General features: G+C 47.2%; 1 protein-coding gene across 2 annotated transcripts in view; it reads right to left on the minus strand.

Moving 5' to 3' along the window:
* Positions 1-634: 634 nt before the first annotated feature.
* The window catches only part of LOC100120283 (putative serotonin receptor), a 44325-nt gene continuing 27715 nt past the window's right edge, over positions 635-17244 (minus strand). For both annotated transcript variants that reach the window (XM_008205291.4, XM_031927366.2), the window contains 5 exons: positions 10801-10944; positions 7018-7173; positions 4721-4878; positions 3737-4225; positions 635-2044 (listed from right to left, as the gene is read on the minus strand). In XM_008205291.4, coding sequence (XP_008203513.1) covers positions 3745-4225; positions 4721-4878; positions 7018-7173; positions 10801-10944 — 939 coding nt within the window. In that variant the 3' untranslated portion in view covers positions 635-2044; positions 3737-3744. The remainder of the gene's footprint in view (positions 2045-3736; positions 4226-4720; positions 4879-7017; positions 7174-10800; positions 10945-17244) is intronic.

A 17244-nucleotide genomic window follows, 5' to 3' on the forward strand; every position in this document is an offset into this window, starting at 1 on the left:
TGTATATATATATATATTCATATTTATGAGTATGCGCAACACATGCACCTAGGCGATAAAATTTATTATTCTGACCGAGCCTTAATAAGATAAAAAGCCGCTGCGTACGTGCTTTTCCAGTGTGTGTGTGTGTGTGTGTGTGTGTGTGTGTCTATATATATATATATATATATATATATATATATATATATATATATATATATATATATATATATATATATATAATATAATGCATGTCCCATTACAATCCTTACGTATATTGACATTCCTCGCGTCTTAAACTAGCGATATCTATAACGCGAAGAATGTTTGAGTATAATGTCCTCCTTTAAATGCATGTGCTCCTTCTTTTATTACTCAGCTTGCTCTCTCATCTCCTTTCATTCGCTCGACCGACCGAGCGTCTCTCTCTGTTATATATCTCTGGTCCGTTATGAAACTACAAGAGATATGACGCGTAAAAAACTACAAGCTACGGTTTTATTTTCTGTTCTTTTGAATACAGAGCGGCGGCGCGTCCGCTTATTTTTAGATCATCCCTCTTAGGGCGGGAGACAGCTGCGGAACACAGACGCCGCTTTAATATATATATATATATATATATATATATATATAAATATATATATATATATATCGACTCGATTTGCCACCCCCGTATTTCCCGAATATGTGTATTATCACTGTACGGTTCAACGCTTTGGAGTTTGTATTTAGTATATATATCGGGGTACAATGAAAAGTTGACTTTCGCGTTATTGCGTCGTGCGGTTGTAAAAAGGAACTTCGCTAATTCGCGATAGTTTCGGAGAAAGTATACGCGATGAAATAATAGCATTTCTTCCGGACGGTGAAATTCTTCTTCGACGCTATATACATGCGCTCGATGAAGAAACTTTCATCGAAACGCAGCATGTTTAATACGAGTTCTTCTTTTTTTTCTGCCCTCGTGCTATCGGCTTTATACGATAGAGAAACTCGCGCGGGCAAACTTGCGGCGAAGCTGAGCGTGCTATAGGTGCGGATGAAGGGAGAAAAAAATCGGTCACCATTAGACGAAAGTTTCAAAGTCGATGAACTTTGCGCAGCAGTGATAATATAATGTTTCAGCGGTTAAATATCCTCGCTGTGTGTATGGAGAGTACACGTAACGCTCGATAAGTCTCGAGTATAGCGCGATACTTCGATCTGAAATTTTTTTACTTTTTCTTTGTTTTTATACATCTTACAAAAAGAAAAATTAGTATTTAGGTGTATATAGAGATAGAGAGACAGATGAGCGTAAGATCCTTCGCGGAATACTAATACTTATATTTTGATACTTACGTATGGAATCATATCCCTCTCACGTTAGGTCGCGTGTACGTCTTTTCCTTATAATTATTTTTATCATTAATAATTTTTGTTTCTCTAACAACACTGTTCGAGAGTCGCTGCGATGTGGAATACAAATTTTTTGCGTCCTGGCCTTCCTTTGTTTTCTCCTGTTGTCGGCAACGTCCTCCAACCACTTCTAGGGCTCGAGTAGCGGGTGGACGTCTCGTATCATATGTGTGTATGCTTTTATACTCGAGTGCGTGTGTCTATCTTTCTGCTTTTTTGTTCGACAAAGTCGTAATAAGGTCGTTAAGGTGGCGGAGAAAAAATAAGTGTAACGCGTGGTATCCTGTAACTTGTAAAAAAAAAAAAATTCATGTATAATAGGCGCGCAAAGAGAAGTTATCTAGGCTTTCTAATGCGTATCCGTTTCTTATCCTCTCAGGAGCTCAACTCCCGTTCTCTCTCTGATTTCAAAGTCTTACGAGGCTTTTACACGTCTATGTGTGTATCATATGTGTGTATATAGAGTTCTTGGATAAGTTATAGGATGGGCTTGCATGATTCAGACACTTTTTGAAAAATGCTCCGCGCACAGTATAATGCGCCGCCGCGTGTCTCCTGCACGCACGTAGTCGCGAACGTTCTCCCGCTCGGCGATTTGCATCCGTTGCTCTCCTCTGCTCGGGCTGAATCTCTTTTCTCCTCTCGACGTTATACGCTTCAGGACCTTTAAAAAAAATTTCCTTCGTTTTTAAATTGGATTTTTTTTTTGTTCGTTTAATGCAAAAATTGCTGCCCTATCTCAAGATGCGCTGCACACACGGAGGGCTTTTATACTCCACTATCGGATTATCGATGCGTAAGTTTATACGCTCTCTCTCTCCCTCCGGCCGTGTAATATATATATACAGCGAGTATTTATTATGCTTGGGGAAGCGTAAAAAAGCGGCATTAAAAAACGCCGTAACTTTGATGGTCTTTATAGATCAATATTTACGTATAAGTCTCGAAAGTTGCGCCTGTATACATCGGCGCAGTAAATCTAGATTTTATAGACGAAACTCGTAAACAATAAATCCATCCGAGACTCGCTACGTAATACGCGACGACGGCGAGGAAGGAAGAAAAAAAGTCTGCCACGCAAAAACCCGATTAATAAGCGAGAGAGGCTCTGCCGCGTACGTGTAGTATGTCATAGCAGCTGTCGTCCTTCGATATCGACGACGACTAAAAACGACGCCGTCGTCGTCGCGAGCGTAGGTGTGAAAGGCTTACATTATCCGAGTCTCGCGCGCTCGAACCCAATTAGAGCTCAGGCGCTTTTATCAATACGCCGCTGATTGGTTAAATCGGGTTCCGGCGACAAGTCGAGACTCGGCCGATACGTCTCGCTCGCGGAGCAGCTGCGCGCGGGCACACGTGCATACGTGCGCGACTCGAACCACCTATACACGTATACAGCAGGATAAGAGTTCGTGTGCGTGGGAGGTGCAGCGCCTTGGATTGGCCAAACAAGAGGTGGAATGATGGAATTTATTTTTCGTGTTTGCCGAATTGATTAGACATTCATGCAGACTCTCGGCATATGAAGAAACTCAAATGCGCTGCAGCATCGACTAATTCCGAGGGAAATTAGCATATCCAAACACGAGAGCTGGTCGGCAAGACGCAATTCCTCCTCCCAATCACGTAACACAGAACCAAAACGTATCGTCTTTAGTCTTCGCTGCAATCGCGTTGGACACACACAAACACACCTCCTGCATAATCATCTGCACAGCTGCGCATCGCTCGCAAACCCAATCACCTGGGCGCCACGCTGATTGAGCGGCTCGCGAGTGAATTTTAATCCGGTCGAATGATCGTCACGTAATGAGCCCATCAATCCGAAATGCCATTACGACGCGTCGATGAAAATTTTCCCGATTATCGAGCTTTCACTTTTTTCGAGTGCGCGTATATACGCACGATAACGGACGATATGTTTGCGCAGTGCGTATACGCGATTTCGTTAATTAGAAAGACGCAGCGGTGTGAGTGACGTTGATAGCATTAGGCATGACACTCGCGCGAATTATTATTATTATCATCAGGATTAGGAGAGGTTTAGAATGCATATGGTAATGAAAACAAAGGGCCGCGCTTGAACAATGGCTTTTTGAGGTGATTAATTACGCGTAGTGTCAAACGTATGCCGGCTCCGGAGCGGGAAAAATTTTCCAGCGAAAAATTCGAATAACGAACTAATTAACTGTGTGGACTGAATGCGAGAGAAAGCGAGTTAAAAAGGTCGCATTGTTCCACTGGAGCATAATTAGAATTAAAAAAATGGAGGAGAAGAAGAACCTTGAATTTAATCGAACAAAAGTTTGACTCTCCCGCGCGTCAAATAACGAATAAATACAAAAATCAGACTCACACGGTAGGTCAGCGCGGCGGGGGCCGGGTCTGCATGCCGAGTATCCTCTTGAAGGCCTGCCGGAACTCTGGTGAGAAGACCGTGTAGATCACAGGGTTGAGAGTACTGTTGAGATAGCCAAGCCAGAGGAAGACACTGGCCAGCAGATCCGGCGGCCGACAGGGCTCGCAGACGGCCTGAAGCAGAGCCACGAAGAAGAAGGGCAACCAGCAGGCGACGAAGGCACCGGTGATGATGGCCAGGGTCTTGGCGGCCTTGCGCTCGCGCTTCGCCTCGATCGTCTCGCGGGTCTTCCTCGTCGAGGCCGTCGTCGTCGTCGTCGTTGTCGTCGTCGTGGACGTCGTCGCCGTGGTCAGGGTCGTCGTCGAGGTTGTCGACGCCGTCGTCGGCGGTGGATTGTTCGCTCCGTTGTAGGAGGACGACTTCTCCGGGGAAACGGACGAGTGGTCGGGAGTCGAGCGGGCTATGGTGAAAGCCGTCGACTCCTGCCTGTGTGCAGGAGAGGGAAAGAAGGCTCTGGTTAGTTATCGCCGTCTGCGAAGTTTCATCGCGCGAAATTGGACTCGAGCGGTTTATCGGGTTTGGAAATATATTACTCGGTTTAATCGAACGTTTTGATTTAGAATTCAACTTTCGGCGCACGGATGTGTCTAAGCTGCGGCTGTAACTAGGTTGAATTGGCAACGCGATATTTTTTCCGAAAATTAAACATCAAAGCTTTGCGAGTCGCGGCAAATCCCTTAATCTAATTCGAGTTACGAGAAGAAAATCCTCGCGCGACGCAGTCGTCCGAATAGCGGACACGGCAAGTTTACTACTTGCGCGCGAGCTAATTCTACTTCGCGTCTGACTTCGTAGGGGCGTTACTACTGCTATCTCCTTTGCAAAGCAAACGGCTCGCGTTCCAAGTTCTCGCGGTCTGGTAGTAGTAGTGTTCCGAGTCGTGTAAAATGTTAAACGTCGCTTGTATATATAGTATATAACCTCTTAACGAGCCTGAGGATGCCCCTGCGCTCCTTCGGCGGCTGGATCGTCGTGCCGGGCCGCTTGCGGATCCGTCGCCTCGCCGCCTGGAATATCCTCCAGTAGAGGATAAGGATGACCAGCAGTGGCAGGTAGAACGTAGCGCATGTCGCGAATATCTGCAAGTCGATCCAGATATGGCTTTGTTAGATATTTTACGATGACGAGGCGAGTCTTTATATGCGGGCGTAAAGAGCTGCGCTGCATCAATAAAACATCGAGAGGAGTAAGTAGAGCTTTAACGCTTTTAAAAAGTATCCAAGACGCTCGCGGTTCTTATATAAAATATTCATGCATGCCCGCGACGCCTTAAATCCCATATCTAATGCACGATCACGAACCGAGTCGCGGGGGGGGGGGGGGGAAGATTCGTCGGCGATACTCGCGCGACAAAGGACGATCGTGTTCCATTGACAAACTCGCAAACTCGATTTCGGGCTGTAGGGAAAAATTCAATTCAAACGCGCCTGTTTCTCCACTGAGTCGCTACTATTATATCAGCCGTCCGAACTTGACGCGCGGCAACTTTCACGCCTGATTCCTCGCTCGCTCCTACATCCTATATATAGACGCGTTTATTCAAGTTTCCCGCCGGCTCGAGACAAAAGTTAAAACTCTACTTTACATGCATTCGCGCGCGCGTTTATTTCGGCTGCTGCTGCCGCGCACTGTCGAGAGAATATATAACTATTCCGCCTCGACTCGCTCTCGCTCGGGCGTTTAACTAGATTAATTCGGTAACACTAACTAAGTGTAGAGTCAACATTCTTAGTTAATGAGTTTTGCTCCCGTGTGCCGTAGTACAAGCGTGAATGCAGCGGTACGAGCGCGGAGTAAGCAAATCCCCGGACTAATTCTCTCCGTACCGCGACGATTTTTCCGCAGCAGCGAAACAATATCCTGTTTATTTAATTCCTCTGTCTCTCGCTCTGTATAGAGAGAGTCGAAGCCGTCGAGAGAAAGCAACAGACGAGGATCGACGCGATAACTCGATCAGTATCGGGGGCAACATTCGATACGTCGCTCGTTTTCTTTCTCTCGCTGTGAGACTAATCCATTAAAGGGAGAGAGCCGCCTGCTTTTTATCGGCTGCCAGCCGAGAGTCTCTCCCTTTCTCTTATACGCGCGGCGAACCAATCAGCGAGTTTATCTGGGAAATAACCTTATTTACACCCCGAGGAAACTTTACGAAGCCGCGTGAATAGGCTGAGAAAGACGAGAGCCGTGTGTACAGCGAGGCACGCGAGGAGTATGTTGATCGAGTTGCAATTTTTAAATCGACTTTCCTCGCGGAAGTGGAATCTCCTCGGGCTGCAGATGGAGGAATCGAGTTACGCGCGTTGGCTCTGTGCAAGTTTGATTAGGCGGATTTACTAAACCAAAAAAAAGAGAAAAAAAACAATCGTACCGCCGTTAAATGCAAATACCTCGGCGCGTAAAGTTCGATTTCGGGTGCGAAAATATCCGATCCGGATAGAAGCCCGAAAGTTTCACCCGAAGCGATAAAAAGCACCAAATCGCTCCATAAAATATAAATAAAAAAGCCCGAGCCGCAAGTACGTGCGAAGTACCACGCACAGCCTGCGTCCTACCTCTCTTCGGTATAGCCAATAAGACAAAAGTGGAACAAGACTCTCCCCCCCCAATCGAATTTCCCGCGGCTGGATGCAATCGTCCAAGTTTTTCGTTTTACACTACTGTGTATACCGAGAAGCTCTACGTACGCGCGATCGATGCGCGCGAACCGAATCCATCCGCGTGTACACATAGGAGAGAGAATGCGGCTCTTTGAACGCGCGCGAGATTTTCAGTCAATAAAATGATTTTCCATCCCCCGAGAGATCGGCCGGTCGACAGTTCTCGTCTCGCGCGCGCGGAAAAGAGCAAACATATGTTTGCCTTTCGCCTCAAAAAAGCGAGGGAAAAAGCTCGCCCGCAAAAGTGCGCGCCTCCTCTCCTTTATGTACACACACCAGGCCGAGCTGTATCCCCCCATTGTCTCTCTCACTTTCTCTCTCTCTCTCTCTCTCTCTCTCTCTCTCTCTCTCTCTCTCTCTGCGGCCATCGATAAAAAAGAGATCGCTTTTATTCTCCCGGGCGGCACAGCTTCTTCTTCTTCTTTTACGCTCGGCCTTCGTCTGCATTCCCGGCTAGTACGTCCGCAAATAAATTTCATTCCTCGCGCGTAGCTGTATACAGTGTATTCGCCTGTCTGTCTCTCGCCCTTTTATGGTTGAGCTAGAGAGAGAAGTGCTTACCTGATACGCGGGATCCTGCGAGACGAGGCACTTCCCCTCGGCGATGCGATCCAAGTAGCCCGGGTCTTTCCAGCCGAGCTGAGGCGCCAGCGATACGCCGAGCGATGACACCCACACGGCCACCACCAGGAAGCCTATCCTGCGTGGATTTCGCGCCTGCAAGCACAAATTTCCGAGTATTAGGGGAGGCTTATTCGCTTCGCACGATTGTTTTATTTTTTTTTTCTCTTTCATGCAAGCTAGCTGGTATACACACAAACTACTTATTATTATTTTAATCAAAGTATGTAAGAATTAGAGCAAAGGTTTTTCATAAAAGCGCGCGCACCAAGAGTTTCAAATTTCCCGCTGCGCGTCGAAGAAACCCAACCCTCTGCTCCGGGATGACGCGAGAGAGCCGACATTTTTCAATTTTTCGGCTGCCATGTAACTCGGCCCAAAAAGGCGCGAAAAAAAGTCGAACAAAAGCAAGCGCGCAGCTCGAAACGCCATATCCCGATCAGCTAGAAACAAATAACTCGCGCGAGCTGCTCTCTCGGCATCACTGCCCGGTAATATCTCCCCGGAATTTATTCTCGCGCCGTACGTAGCTATAGCTTCTATAAAATTACACATGCGAGTCGCGGAAACGCATAGCCGCATATTGGCTGAATACGATTACGCGTAGTGGAATACGCGGCGTTTCTTTCAAGGTGCCCCGCGTAAAGCACACATATATACGGGTGTGCCAGAGCGAGAAGGTAATCTACGGCTCGGAAATGACGTAATATGATTTCCCGAGAAGGGGGCGCAATATTTTTTTACCTCCTCGGTATAAACAGAGACAGAGTTACTAGATCAGCCTAGACGCGTCGTACGCTTGCTATATTTAACGCTGATTATCCATACATGAATAAAATCCATAAATAATTTATCGCGCCGCGCGGATAGGTCGCGCGATAGTTGCGGTATTTTTTTCCCTCCCCAGCTCTATGTGTACGTACGCACGCGTGTGTCGCACTTATGTTAGGCAGTAGGTCGTGTTATCGATATATGTGACGCGACGTCCCCTCCTCATCTTTCGCGAGATATCGAGAGCCACTCAATTTACAGCCTCCTCTCTATATCTCTCCGGACTGCTTCTCCATCTCCCTCGTCTCCTCGTCTCTCTTTTTTTTATTGGGCAAATATATCGAGTCTCGCGGATGTGTACGGCCGCACGAGCTCTTTGAGGAGATCTGTGTCTTCTTCGCGCTGTTTTTTATCCCCGGAATTCCGCGTGAATTTTCGAACTGATTCGTGCGTGCCAGCCTCGTAGGTCTAAAAATAGTGTATAAGGATTCAGGGAGTGCCGGATTCGGGTCAGAATTTTAAATGCGAAGATCCAATTTCTCGAGGTACAAGCTTCAAACTTCTTGTCCGCGCGGGTCCAACTTTTCTCCTGAAAGTCGCGTTAGCATATCTAATTGAATTTCCTCGATAACAAAATCGAGCGCGTGCTTACGGCTTTAATTAAGTCGACCGACGTAGAGAGAGTGTAAAAATCCAGACGTATCAGGAATAAATCGAGTCGCGCTCGCAGCTACTGCGCGGAATCCAATATATAGCGCGCGATACATCTCGGCAAATAAAGCAGGAGAGATTGAAATTTCCCGAATGTCCCCGGCAGACTTTCCAGCGCCGTCTCTTTCCCTCTCTCTCGGAGCTATATCCAGCCGATGATCGCTAATGCAACTTCCTCTCGTACCTCGCGGGCCACTCGCCGGCCAAAGAAATAACCTCGGCGAAGCGAAAAAGCTCTCTCTCTCTCTCTCTCTCTCTCTCTCTCTCTCTCTCTCTCTCTCACTCTCTCTCTCTCTCTCTCTCTCTCTCTCTCTCTCTCTCTCTCTCTCTCTCTCTGGTGTTACTTTCCCATGCGAAAACTCATTTAGCTCGTCGCTTGCTTTCTCTCTCTTATTAGTTCTCCGCACCTTTATCTCTCGATCCGACTCAGAGCTCTTTTCGCAATAATTTCGCCGGATCGATTAAACCGCTCTCGCCCTGTCTCGGCACAGCAATTAAAGGGCGCGCTCGCGAGCATTCTGCAGCAACGCGCTATTCGACGAATGTAATTCCAATCCGGACGCCTTTATTGAGCGCCGCAACGTTTTCACGATATATCCCGCGCGCTACAGCCTACTTTTTACTCGCTAGTTCTCTCGCGAGATACCAGCTACCGAAATTCCGCGAAGTCGCTTTCGAGATATTCACGCCCAAGCGCGCGCTGCAGTACACGTATATATATATATATTGTATAGTGTAGTTCCGAGAGAGCTCATTGGAAAAATTTAATATAAAGCAAAGCTCCGCGCCGCGGACTGTGGGCTATAATGAAATTTCTCCCGCCGCCGGAGAATTTCATTTTCGACGCGAGCGAAATTTTAATTGTATTCCTATATATTGTTTTTTGCTCTAAAGAGAGAGAGAGAGAGAGAGAGAGAGAGAGAGAGAGAGAGAGAGAGAGATCAGAGAGTAGAGAAAAAACTAATAGTCGCTACGTGTGCACCGCGACGTATTAAAAGACGACGGCCATTAGTCGTCGAGAGAGACTCTCTCCGGCGGGGCGGTTGTGTACGCGAAAATCAATTAAACGCGGGGCAAAGTGCTCTCGTGGCTAAATAAATTCTCCTCGCCTTCCCCCTCGCGCTTGCGGGATTAAAAATTTTACGAGAAAAATTCGCTATGCATTAGAATGCGGCCATGCTCTTTACATGCAAATTTTCGCGAATCCCCGCGACTAAATCCGATCAGCTGCAGCGATTATACATCCCGTCGCGCGATAATCAATCTCTCCTCCGAATATACACGCAGCTGAAAATAGCCGTGTATAGGCACGATACATAAGAGCGAGAATATTAAAAGCCGTTCATAATTCACGACCGCAGTCTGCGTGTCTTTCAATTTGTAGGAGACCTCGAGAGTCTATCTCTCTCTCGCGTCGACGCCTCTCTACCGCCATTTATTTCGCTGGCGCTGCTTCCAAGGCCGATTCGAAACGAATAAATCTGCACTCGAGTGCTGTGTGTGTGCGTCTGTGCGAGCTTGGCAAAAAAAAATTGTCGACTCGACGCGCCTCCTTTATTTCATTCGTTCGGATCTGCTGCAGCCTTCTATGCGCCGACGTTATATTCTGTATGTATTCACGAGAGAGAGAGAGAGAGAGAGAGAGAGAGAGAGAGAGAGAGAGCTGCGAAACTCGGCTCTTTCTCTCTGGCCTGACGTTCTTGTTTCGTCCGAGTCATAAAAGCTGGATTAGTCTCCGGAGAAATGGATGCATTATACGGCGCAGTGCCGTCTTTCTTTTATTGCCAGAGCCACGCGTCTCTCGTCTTATTACATCGCGCGTGATTTTACGATGTCGCGCGCGTGGCTCGTTGAGCAACTCCTGATATCGTTTCGACTCTTTGCTTTGTTTCTCACTCCTGTATGAATCCCCGGTAATTGAACGCGAGCCGACACGAGTTATTTTTGTTCGATTTTATTCGTCGTTTTTTATTTGTTAACCTTTTGCCTCGCACTTTTTCATCGAATGCTAAGAAAACTACATTTTTTCTAATTTACGTTTACGTTTTCATTTCAATCTATGCACAAATTAAAGCTGGGGAGAGTGCTCTCAATAATGCATGCAGTGAATTATCCAGATTGCGTGCGCAAGGACGTCCGAAAAGCGTAAACGACACACGAGTGGGTTACACACATCGAAGAGCATCATGCAGTGTGCTGTGTGTGTATACATCTATAGCGATTCGGTGAGTATTAATTAACCTGTATATAATTTAGATCGGTGACAGCCCAATATCTGTCGACCGCGATGGCCACCAGATGCAATATCGAGGCCGTGCAGCAGAGAACGTCGCTGCTGGTCCACATGTCGCACAGCTCCGGCCCCAGGGTCCATCCGGAGTTTATCTGCAATAAACAGAAATGCAGTCGTGCTGAATGAGAGAGGGAGGAACTTTTGACGCTTCGCGTCTATGTGTATGTGTACAGTTTGGGTTAATGAGTTTCTTGGACAAACATCTTTTGTGAACGTTATATTAGCTGCTGCTGCTGCTCTGGGCGGATGCAATAGTTTTGTCCCCGAAAAATGAGTCTTCGCCGCCTGCGATAAAAATTCGAGCGTTATATTAGATCCACGCAAGAGCGGTTCGTTTAATTTTAATCAGCCAATTTAGCGTCCTTTGTAAGCAGCTGATTATGCGGTTTGCCTCGGCGTGTTGAACCGAAAGTACAAATTAAATAAGCGACGACGGAACGAGATAATCATCGAAAGCGTTTGAGTTTTATACATACACTCCTGCCGCGCGTGTGTCCTTTGAAATGCAAATTCAGCGCTTGACACGCACTTTATTCGATTGCGGCCCGAGCCCTCTCTCTCTCTCTCTCTCTCTCTCTCTCTGTGCGGTGTGTAAAATAAGGATTACCCGCACCCTCATCCCTCCCTGTCTCTCGAAAGAGAATATCGACCTTTTTCGCGCATGCCAATTGTCATCTGCATCTCGAGGCGCAAGACGTAGGCTGCCATATAACAATAGTGCGAATTTTCCCGAGAAACGGCCAGCAAGTATAAAACTTGGAAATTCCGCAACGATGTAACTTAACGCATTACACGCGCATCGTAGATAAGGCCCCCGCGCGCAACAATAGCCGACGGCTCCTTCCTCCAGCGGGCATTTTAGCGATTATTAATAGGAGTTCCAGCCGCTATTCCAGATAACTTGCGCCACACATTTTGGAAGCCATCCAATAAGTTTCACGGGGAAAGGGGGGGGGGGGACGGGCATATTAAATCTAACGCCTAATACAGTTCACGAGAGCGGCTGCTGCTGCAAGCGTTCATACATCATCACGCGGGGGCTAATAATAATTGAGCCGATCAGTATAGAGGATCGAGTAAGCCGGTAGAGTCCATTGATTAGCGGTGAACTAAGCGTTAATGCCGTTGGCTCGATTCGATTTCGATATCCGTCGCATACCGCCGCAGCTCTGCGCGAGACCGACTTCTGCCGATGACGGCGCAACGCGCGGTCTATGACTTATAGCTATATACGCTACGCACACAGCTATACGGAAACGTGTCGTTAGCGCGGGGCGGTTCCTCTCGCGCGAGCGTTATATATGGCGTGCTCCCCGACGGCGTCGTATATAGCCTTCGAATATGTACGACGTAGGAATGTACCGCGTGTGTGTGTATGATATGGCTAAAAAAAGACGCTGGTATGTGTGCGTCGTTTGAATTGTAATTGCTATAGGTATATACGACGAGTGTGTGTAGTAGGTATATACGCCCGAGGCGCTTGCAAGCTCGAAAATGTAAATGGAGATGGGAATACCCGCGCGACATAACGAGATGTAAATACGCGCGTGGTTTGGCTTATACCTATACCGAAATAAAGCTTATTGTCATTTATTCGCCTTCAAGCGCGCGCCCCGGAGGATCAATTTACGCGCGTATCCATATACTACCAAAGTTCGAGTATAATAAACGACGGAAATAAAGTTACTTTTATGTATACGAGCTGCTATATATACTGCGTTTATTTGACGAACGTCTCTATGCTTGTAAATTTGGTTACGGTGCGGATAATGCGCGTAAACGGCCGGATTTTATTGCCGACCTATAAAGCGCTACAAAAGAAAGAGAAAAATAGGGTCATACCCCCCAAAAGCTCGACCGCTGAAAGCATATTAAATCATAAAGGGACGCGCCAGCTCACGGCATCGATCAACAAAGGGCTCGAGCCATAAATTTCGATTATGCAAACGACGCGAGAATTCAATCGAACTCCACTCGTTCTCTCTCTCTCTCTCTCTCTCTCTCTCTCTCTCTCTCTCTCTCTCTCTCTCTCTCTCTCTCTACATTCTCGGCAGAGGCGCTCGGAGAACTACGTAACTCTTAATTAACGGAGCTTATCTCCCCCGCCGCGGCGGCGGCCCGAGAAGAGGGAAAAAAGGAGAGAATCGTGATCGGAATCCAATATGATATGAAATTTTCATCTGCGTCAAATCCCGAAATCAGGGAATTACAATCGATTAAGTAGCCCGGGAATTCCCTCGTACACAGCGCGTCGGTAAATTTTTCGTTCGAGCTTTACATTTCGCCACGTGTTGTCTCGCGGGGAGAATTTCAGCCGCGAAAAGGCGCGACAGTTGCATGTATATGCAGTTCTGCGTTATGTCTCGTATAAAGGGGCGAGGAAAAAAGGAGAGCAGCCTGATTGAGTTCCGTCGCGCGTCGCCCGAGGCGCGATCGATTGAATCAGCGACGACGGGAAGCTTTTTTCTCTCTCCTTCCTCTAGACCATTTGCGTTAGGTAACAATTGTGGCTTCGAGCGGGCGCCGTTAAGAATTCGGGACACAGTGAGAGAAGGCGACTTCTGAGTCGTATAGTTGGAGGATCAGGGGTTGCCACTGTTCTGTGTGTGCGTGCGTAGGGGGAAAAGGCGAAAGCCCTCTGGAACAACATTCATTATCCGATTTTCGCTTATGCGCCCCCGGGCTGTATTCACGGATCTTTCGGCAAATAGTCCTGATATTTTTACGCTTCTGCCCTTATAGCTAGCTTTCTCCCTTTCTCTCTCTCTCTCTCTCTCTCTCTCTCTCTCTCTCTCTCTCTCTCTCTCTCTCTCTCTCTCTCTCCCTCTCTCTCTCTGCTCTTGTTTCTGATTAAATTGTTAATGCGTCCTAGCGCGGCGAGGTTTATTTCGTTCGGGGCTGTTGTCCCGAGCAATCTCGTGTTGTATACACAAAATATTATCGACAGCGCGTAAAATGCTTTCTCGTCTACTCTGCCTTTGGTCTCCTTATTTTTTTGCGTAGTAAATAATCTTGCTTTAAATTTTACCAGCGTAAGAAGACATCTAAATATCTTTCAGCTTTTTACGCGTGTACGCAGCGTTTTGCGCGAGATTTTTAGCCGTCTCCGCAATGCTCTCCCTTGTCACTCATTCCAAAATTTAAAACAGAAGCCGGCTTTAATTCCCAAAGAAGACAGCTCTCTTGCGCGGGGCACAAAAGCTACTCGCGAAGAAACCCCCCGTTTAATTTATATGCAACTGCACTGAAAATCATGTAAATTACAAAGATTTCCTCTCGCGGCCCTTTGAGGGAAAAATTTTCGCAAATATTCCTCGCCAAAGCTTGCCTTTTCTCTTCTCTCGCGGATATCACTTTTTGCGTTATGCTCCGCAGTATAGCTGTAATTTTCGCTGCAGCGATGGAATAAAAGTCATTGCTAAAAATTCACTCGCTCATTGTGCCTCCGAGTGTATTGTCCGAAATGGAGTGAAATTGTCAGTTACTGGTTTTTATCACTCGCTCTGAATGGACGAGTTTTGAGAGCCCGGGCGGAAAATTACTCCGAGAGGCAATAATGGCCTTTACAAAAGCCCTGAGACTTTTTTCCCTTAAATCCAGCCCTCGTACAATGGAACGAAATGCGCAGTAATTAAGAAATTTTCAATAGAGGAAACTTTTTTCCGGGCACAATATAGTATCAAAGTGATTACGTGCGACGCGCGCGAGATGAATTAATCCCTTATTATCATTCGATTCGAGCGCGACTACGACTGTATATAGGACGATCGATTCGCGAAAAAGTTTTGTATTCCAGCGGAACTGGGAGATGGGAAAAACATCGATTCATCATTACCGGCGAGCTAGCGCACGAGTTTTCAAACTGCATGAAATCATAAAACTTTTTCTCCTTGCGTATGCTCGATGAAAAGCAAATCTTTGTCGGATTTCCTTCCTACATTGCAGCAGTATAACGCAAGACCTTGGAATTGTTTACATCGGTACATGTAATTCGACGACAAATAACATTATACACTCGATCATTTAACGCCTCGTACGTTACAAAATCGTCATCGTAACGATGATACATCGCGCGATGTGAGATAATACATGACACAGTGCTGTAACTCGCAAAGACAAACGACTCGGCGGTGCACTGACCAAAGGTCCCCTTCAGCTCACTTCATCAAAATTTATCAAGACCGGATCAAATTCAAATCCACGCAGCAATCAGGCTGATTGCCGCTCCACATCGCGCGCGGCACACACTCTTCCGAAATCCGAAAAAAATGAACTCCCACTTAGTCGTCGAGATCCTCGTTCCTTCCCTCTCGGCCGAGGTCAAAAGCAAAAAGCTTTCACGCGCGATCGCGATGAAAATGAAGCTCCGGCGCTTATTTATACAAAAAAGCTGCGCCCGGGAAAAAAGACGAGCGGGAAAAATTCGCCGAAATAACTCAGTGCCGCTTTATTATCGTTATCATCAAACCTCACGAGAGAGACACCGAGAGCGAGAAAAGCGGATGCGCATTATACGGAAGCGAGGAAGAGCGAGAGAAGCATCGGCAGTTTATACGCGGCGCTCGACACTTATACGGTGCTAGGTATACAGTCGCCTCGATATTCCCTCCGCTTTCTTACACCGAGCGAGCAGCAGCTCTCAGCTGTATACAGGAAGAGAGCACGCGCTCGGCAATTCTCTTTCCCCTACTGTAGTCTCTCTCTCTCTCTCTCTCTCTCTCTCTCTCTCTCTCTCTCTCTCATTTTCTACGCGGAATCGACGCAGTCTCCGGCTGATGATATTGCCGCCGTTTGTGCCACCCCCACCTTTGTCTCTCGCCTTTTTCAGAGGCACCACGCGCTCGCCTCGTAAATATCGCTCTCGAAAGAAAGAGAGAGAGAGAGAGAGAGAGAGAGAGAGAGAGAGAGAGAGAGAGAGAAGTTGAACTCGTATAGGGGCACAAGTGAGCACGTGAGAATTCGCGAAGAGCGAGAGAGAAAGTAACTGCGAACGAGGGGATGATTTGCGGCCGGATGGGTACACGCTGTAAACGATTTGGTCGCGAGCGCGCGAGTTTTACAGTTGTAACGTGACGCGACGACTGCGGCAAATTAGTTTTCTTTTTTCTTCCCGCGCGTGCGCGGGGAATTCGATTTCACGCGAAAGAGAAGAAGACCGATCGTTGCTGTGTACGAGTGTTCTCTCCGCTCATAATTCAATCAGCCGGTTTGTGTACGTGGAGAGTAATGCAGATGAATAAAGCAGCGGAGAAATGAAAAAGAGAAGCATCGATCGCCCGGCGAACAATTGCTGGGGGGCAATTCGAAAAATCACGATATCGGACGGGGCCGGCGAAAAAATGAAACGGCGCGGGTGAGAAATTACAGGGTCGGAAACAGATGGAGATAACGCAGCGTTTGTAACTCTGATGGTGTAAAGTCGTCGATAACCCCGTATACTGCCTGTATAGACAGGGAAAATTGAAGCACAGCCGGTGCAGAGAGGGCAGTTACGCGTATACACACAGGCTGAAATTCACGTGGATGCCGTTTCATCGCTCGCGCGACTTCCTCATGGTGCGATATTTCCAAGCAATCGGCGCGCCAGCCTGATACAATATCTACAAATCTTTATTGGATTCATCACGAGGATGGCTCTGCCATGTGTACCGCTCGTCGTTCACCGGACTTTACGCATCCGCGAACGTGATCGCCCCGTCAAAAGGACGTTTCGGAGATGGAGAGAGAGAGAGAGAGAGAGAGAGAGAGAGAGAGAGAGAGAGAGAAGCGCGCAGATAAGAGTACCCGTGTGTACGTGGGAGAGAGAGGCTATTTCCGGGTTATGTTACGAGAGAGAGAGAGAGAGAGAGAGAGAGAGAGACCGGATTACTTCGCTCGTCATTTCACACTTTGTCGATTCTCCGTTTCTTATTTGTTTCGTGAATTTTCCGAAGCAGAAACGAAAATCGAAAGACGGCGTAGGGCGTCTGATCAAGCTCGGTATTTTCTACTTACAGTATTAATCCCCCTACGACCGAGTGAAACTTGGAACGGTATACACGCGGCAGCAAAGCCAATGAGCGGGAAAGCCAAGTTGAAAAGTTGATTCGCAGCTCTACGCACAATCGAGTTTCCCAGCTCCTGGGGCCGAAGAGCGCCGATCTTAGCTACTATGCGAACCTAAGTGAATAAAAGATGCACCGAGGAGGAGTCGACGGTAATTTCTCAACGAACTTTCACCGGGATAGAGTCAATTGGAAACTTGCGCGCGCGATTCCGAAACTTCTGTCGTTATGAATGTCTGTGTGTATGTACTGTATAGGCAAATCAAGCGAACACTGCTGCCGAAAGGGAACTGAGTTGGTGGAATTAGAAAAATGTGATCGCGCTGATATGGATCTCCTGACGGCTAC

The sequence above is a fragment of the Nasonia vitripennis genome, chromosome 3 (assembly GCF_009193385.2).
Source record: "Nasonia vitripennis strain AsymCx chromosome 3, Nvit_psr_1.1, whole genome shotgun sequence".
Taxonomy (NCBI): Eukaryota; Metazoa; Arthropoda; class Insecta; order Hymenoptera; family Pteromalidae; genus Nasonia; species Nasonia vitripennis.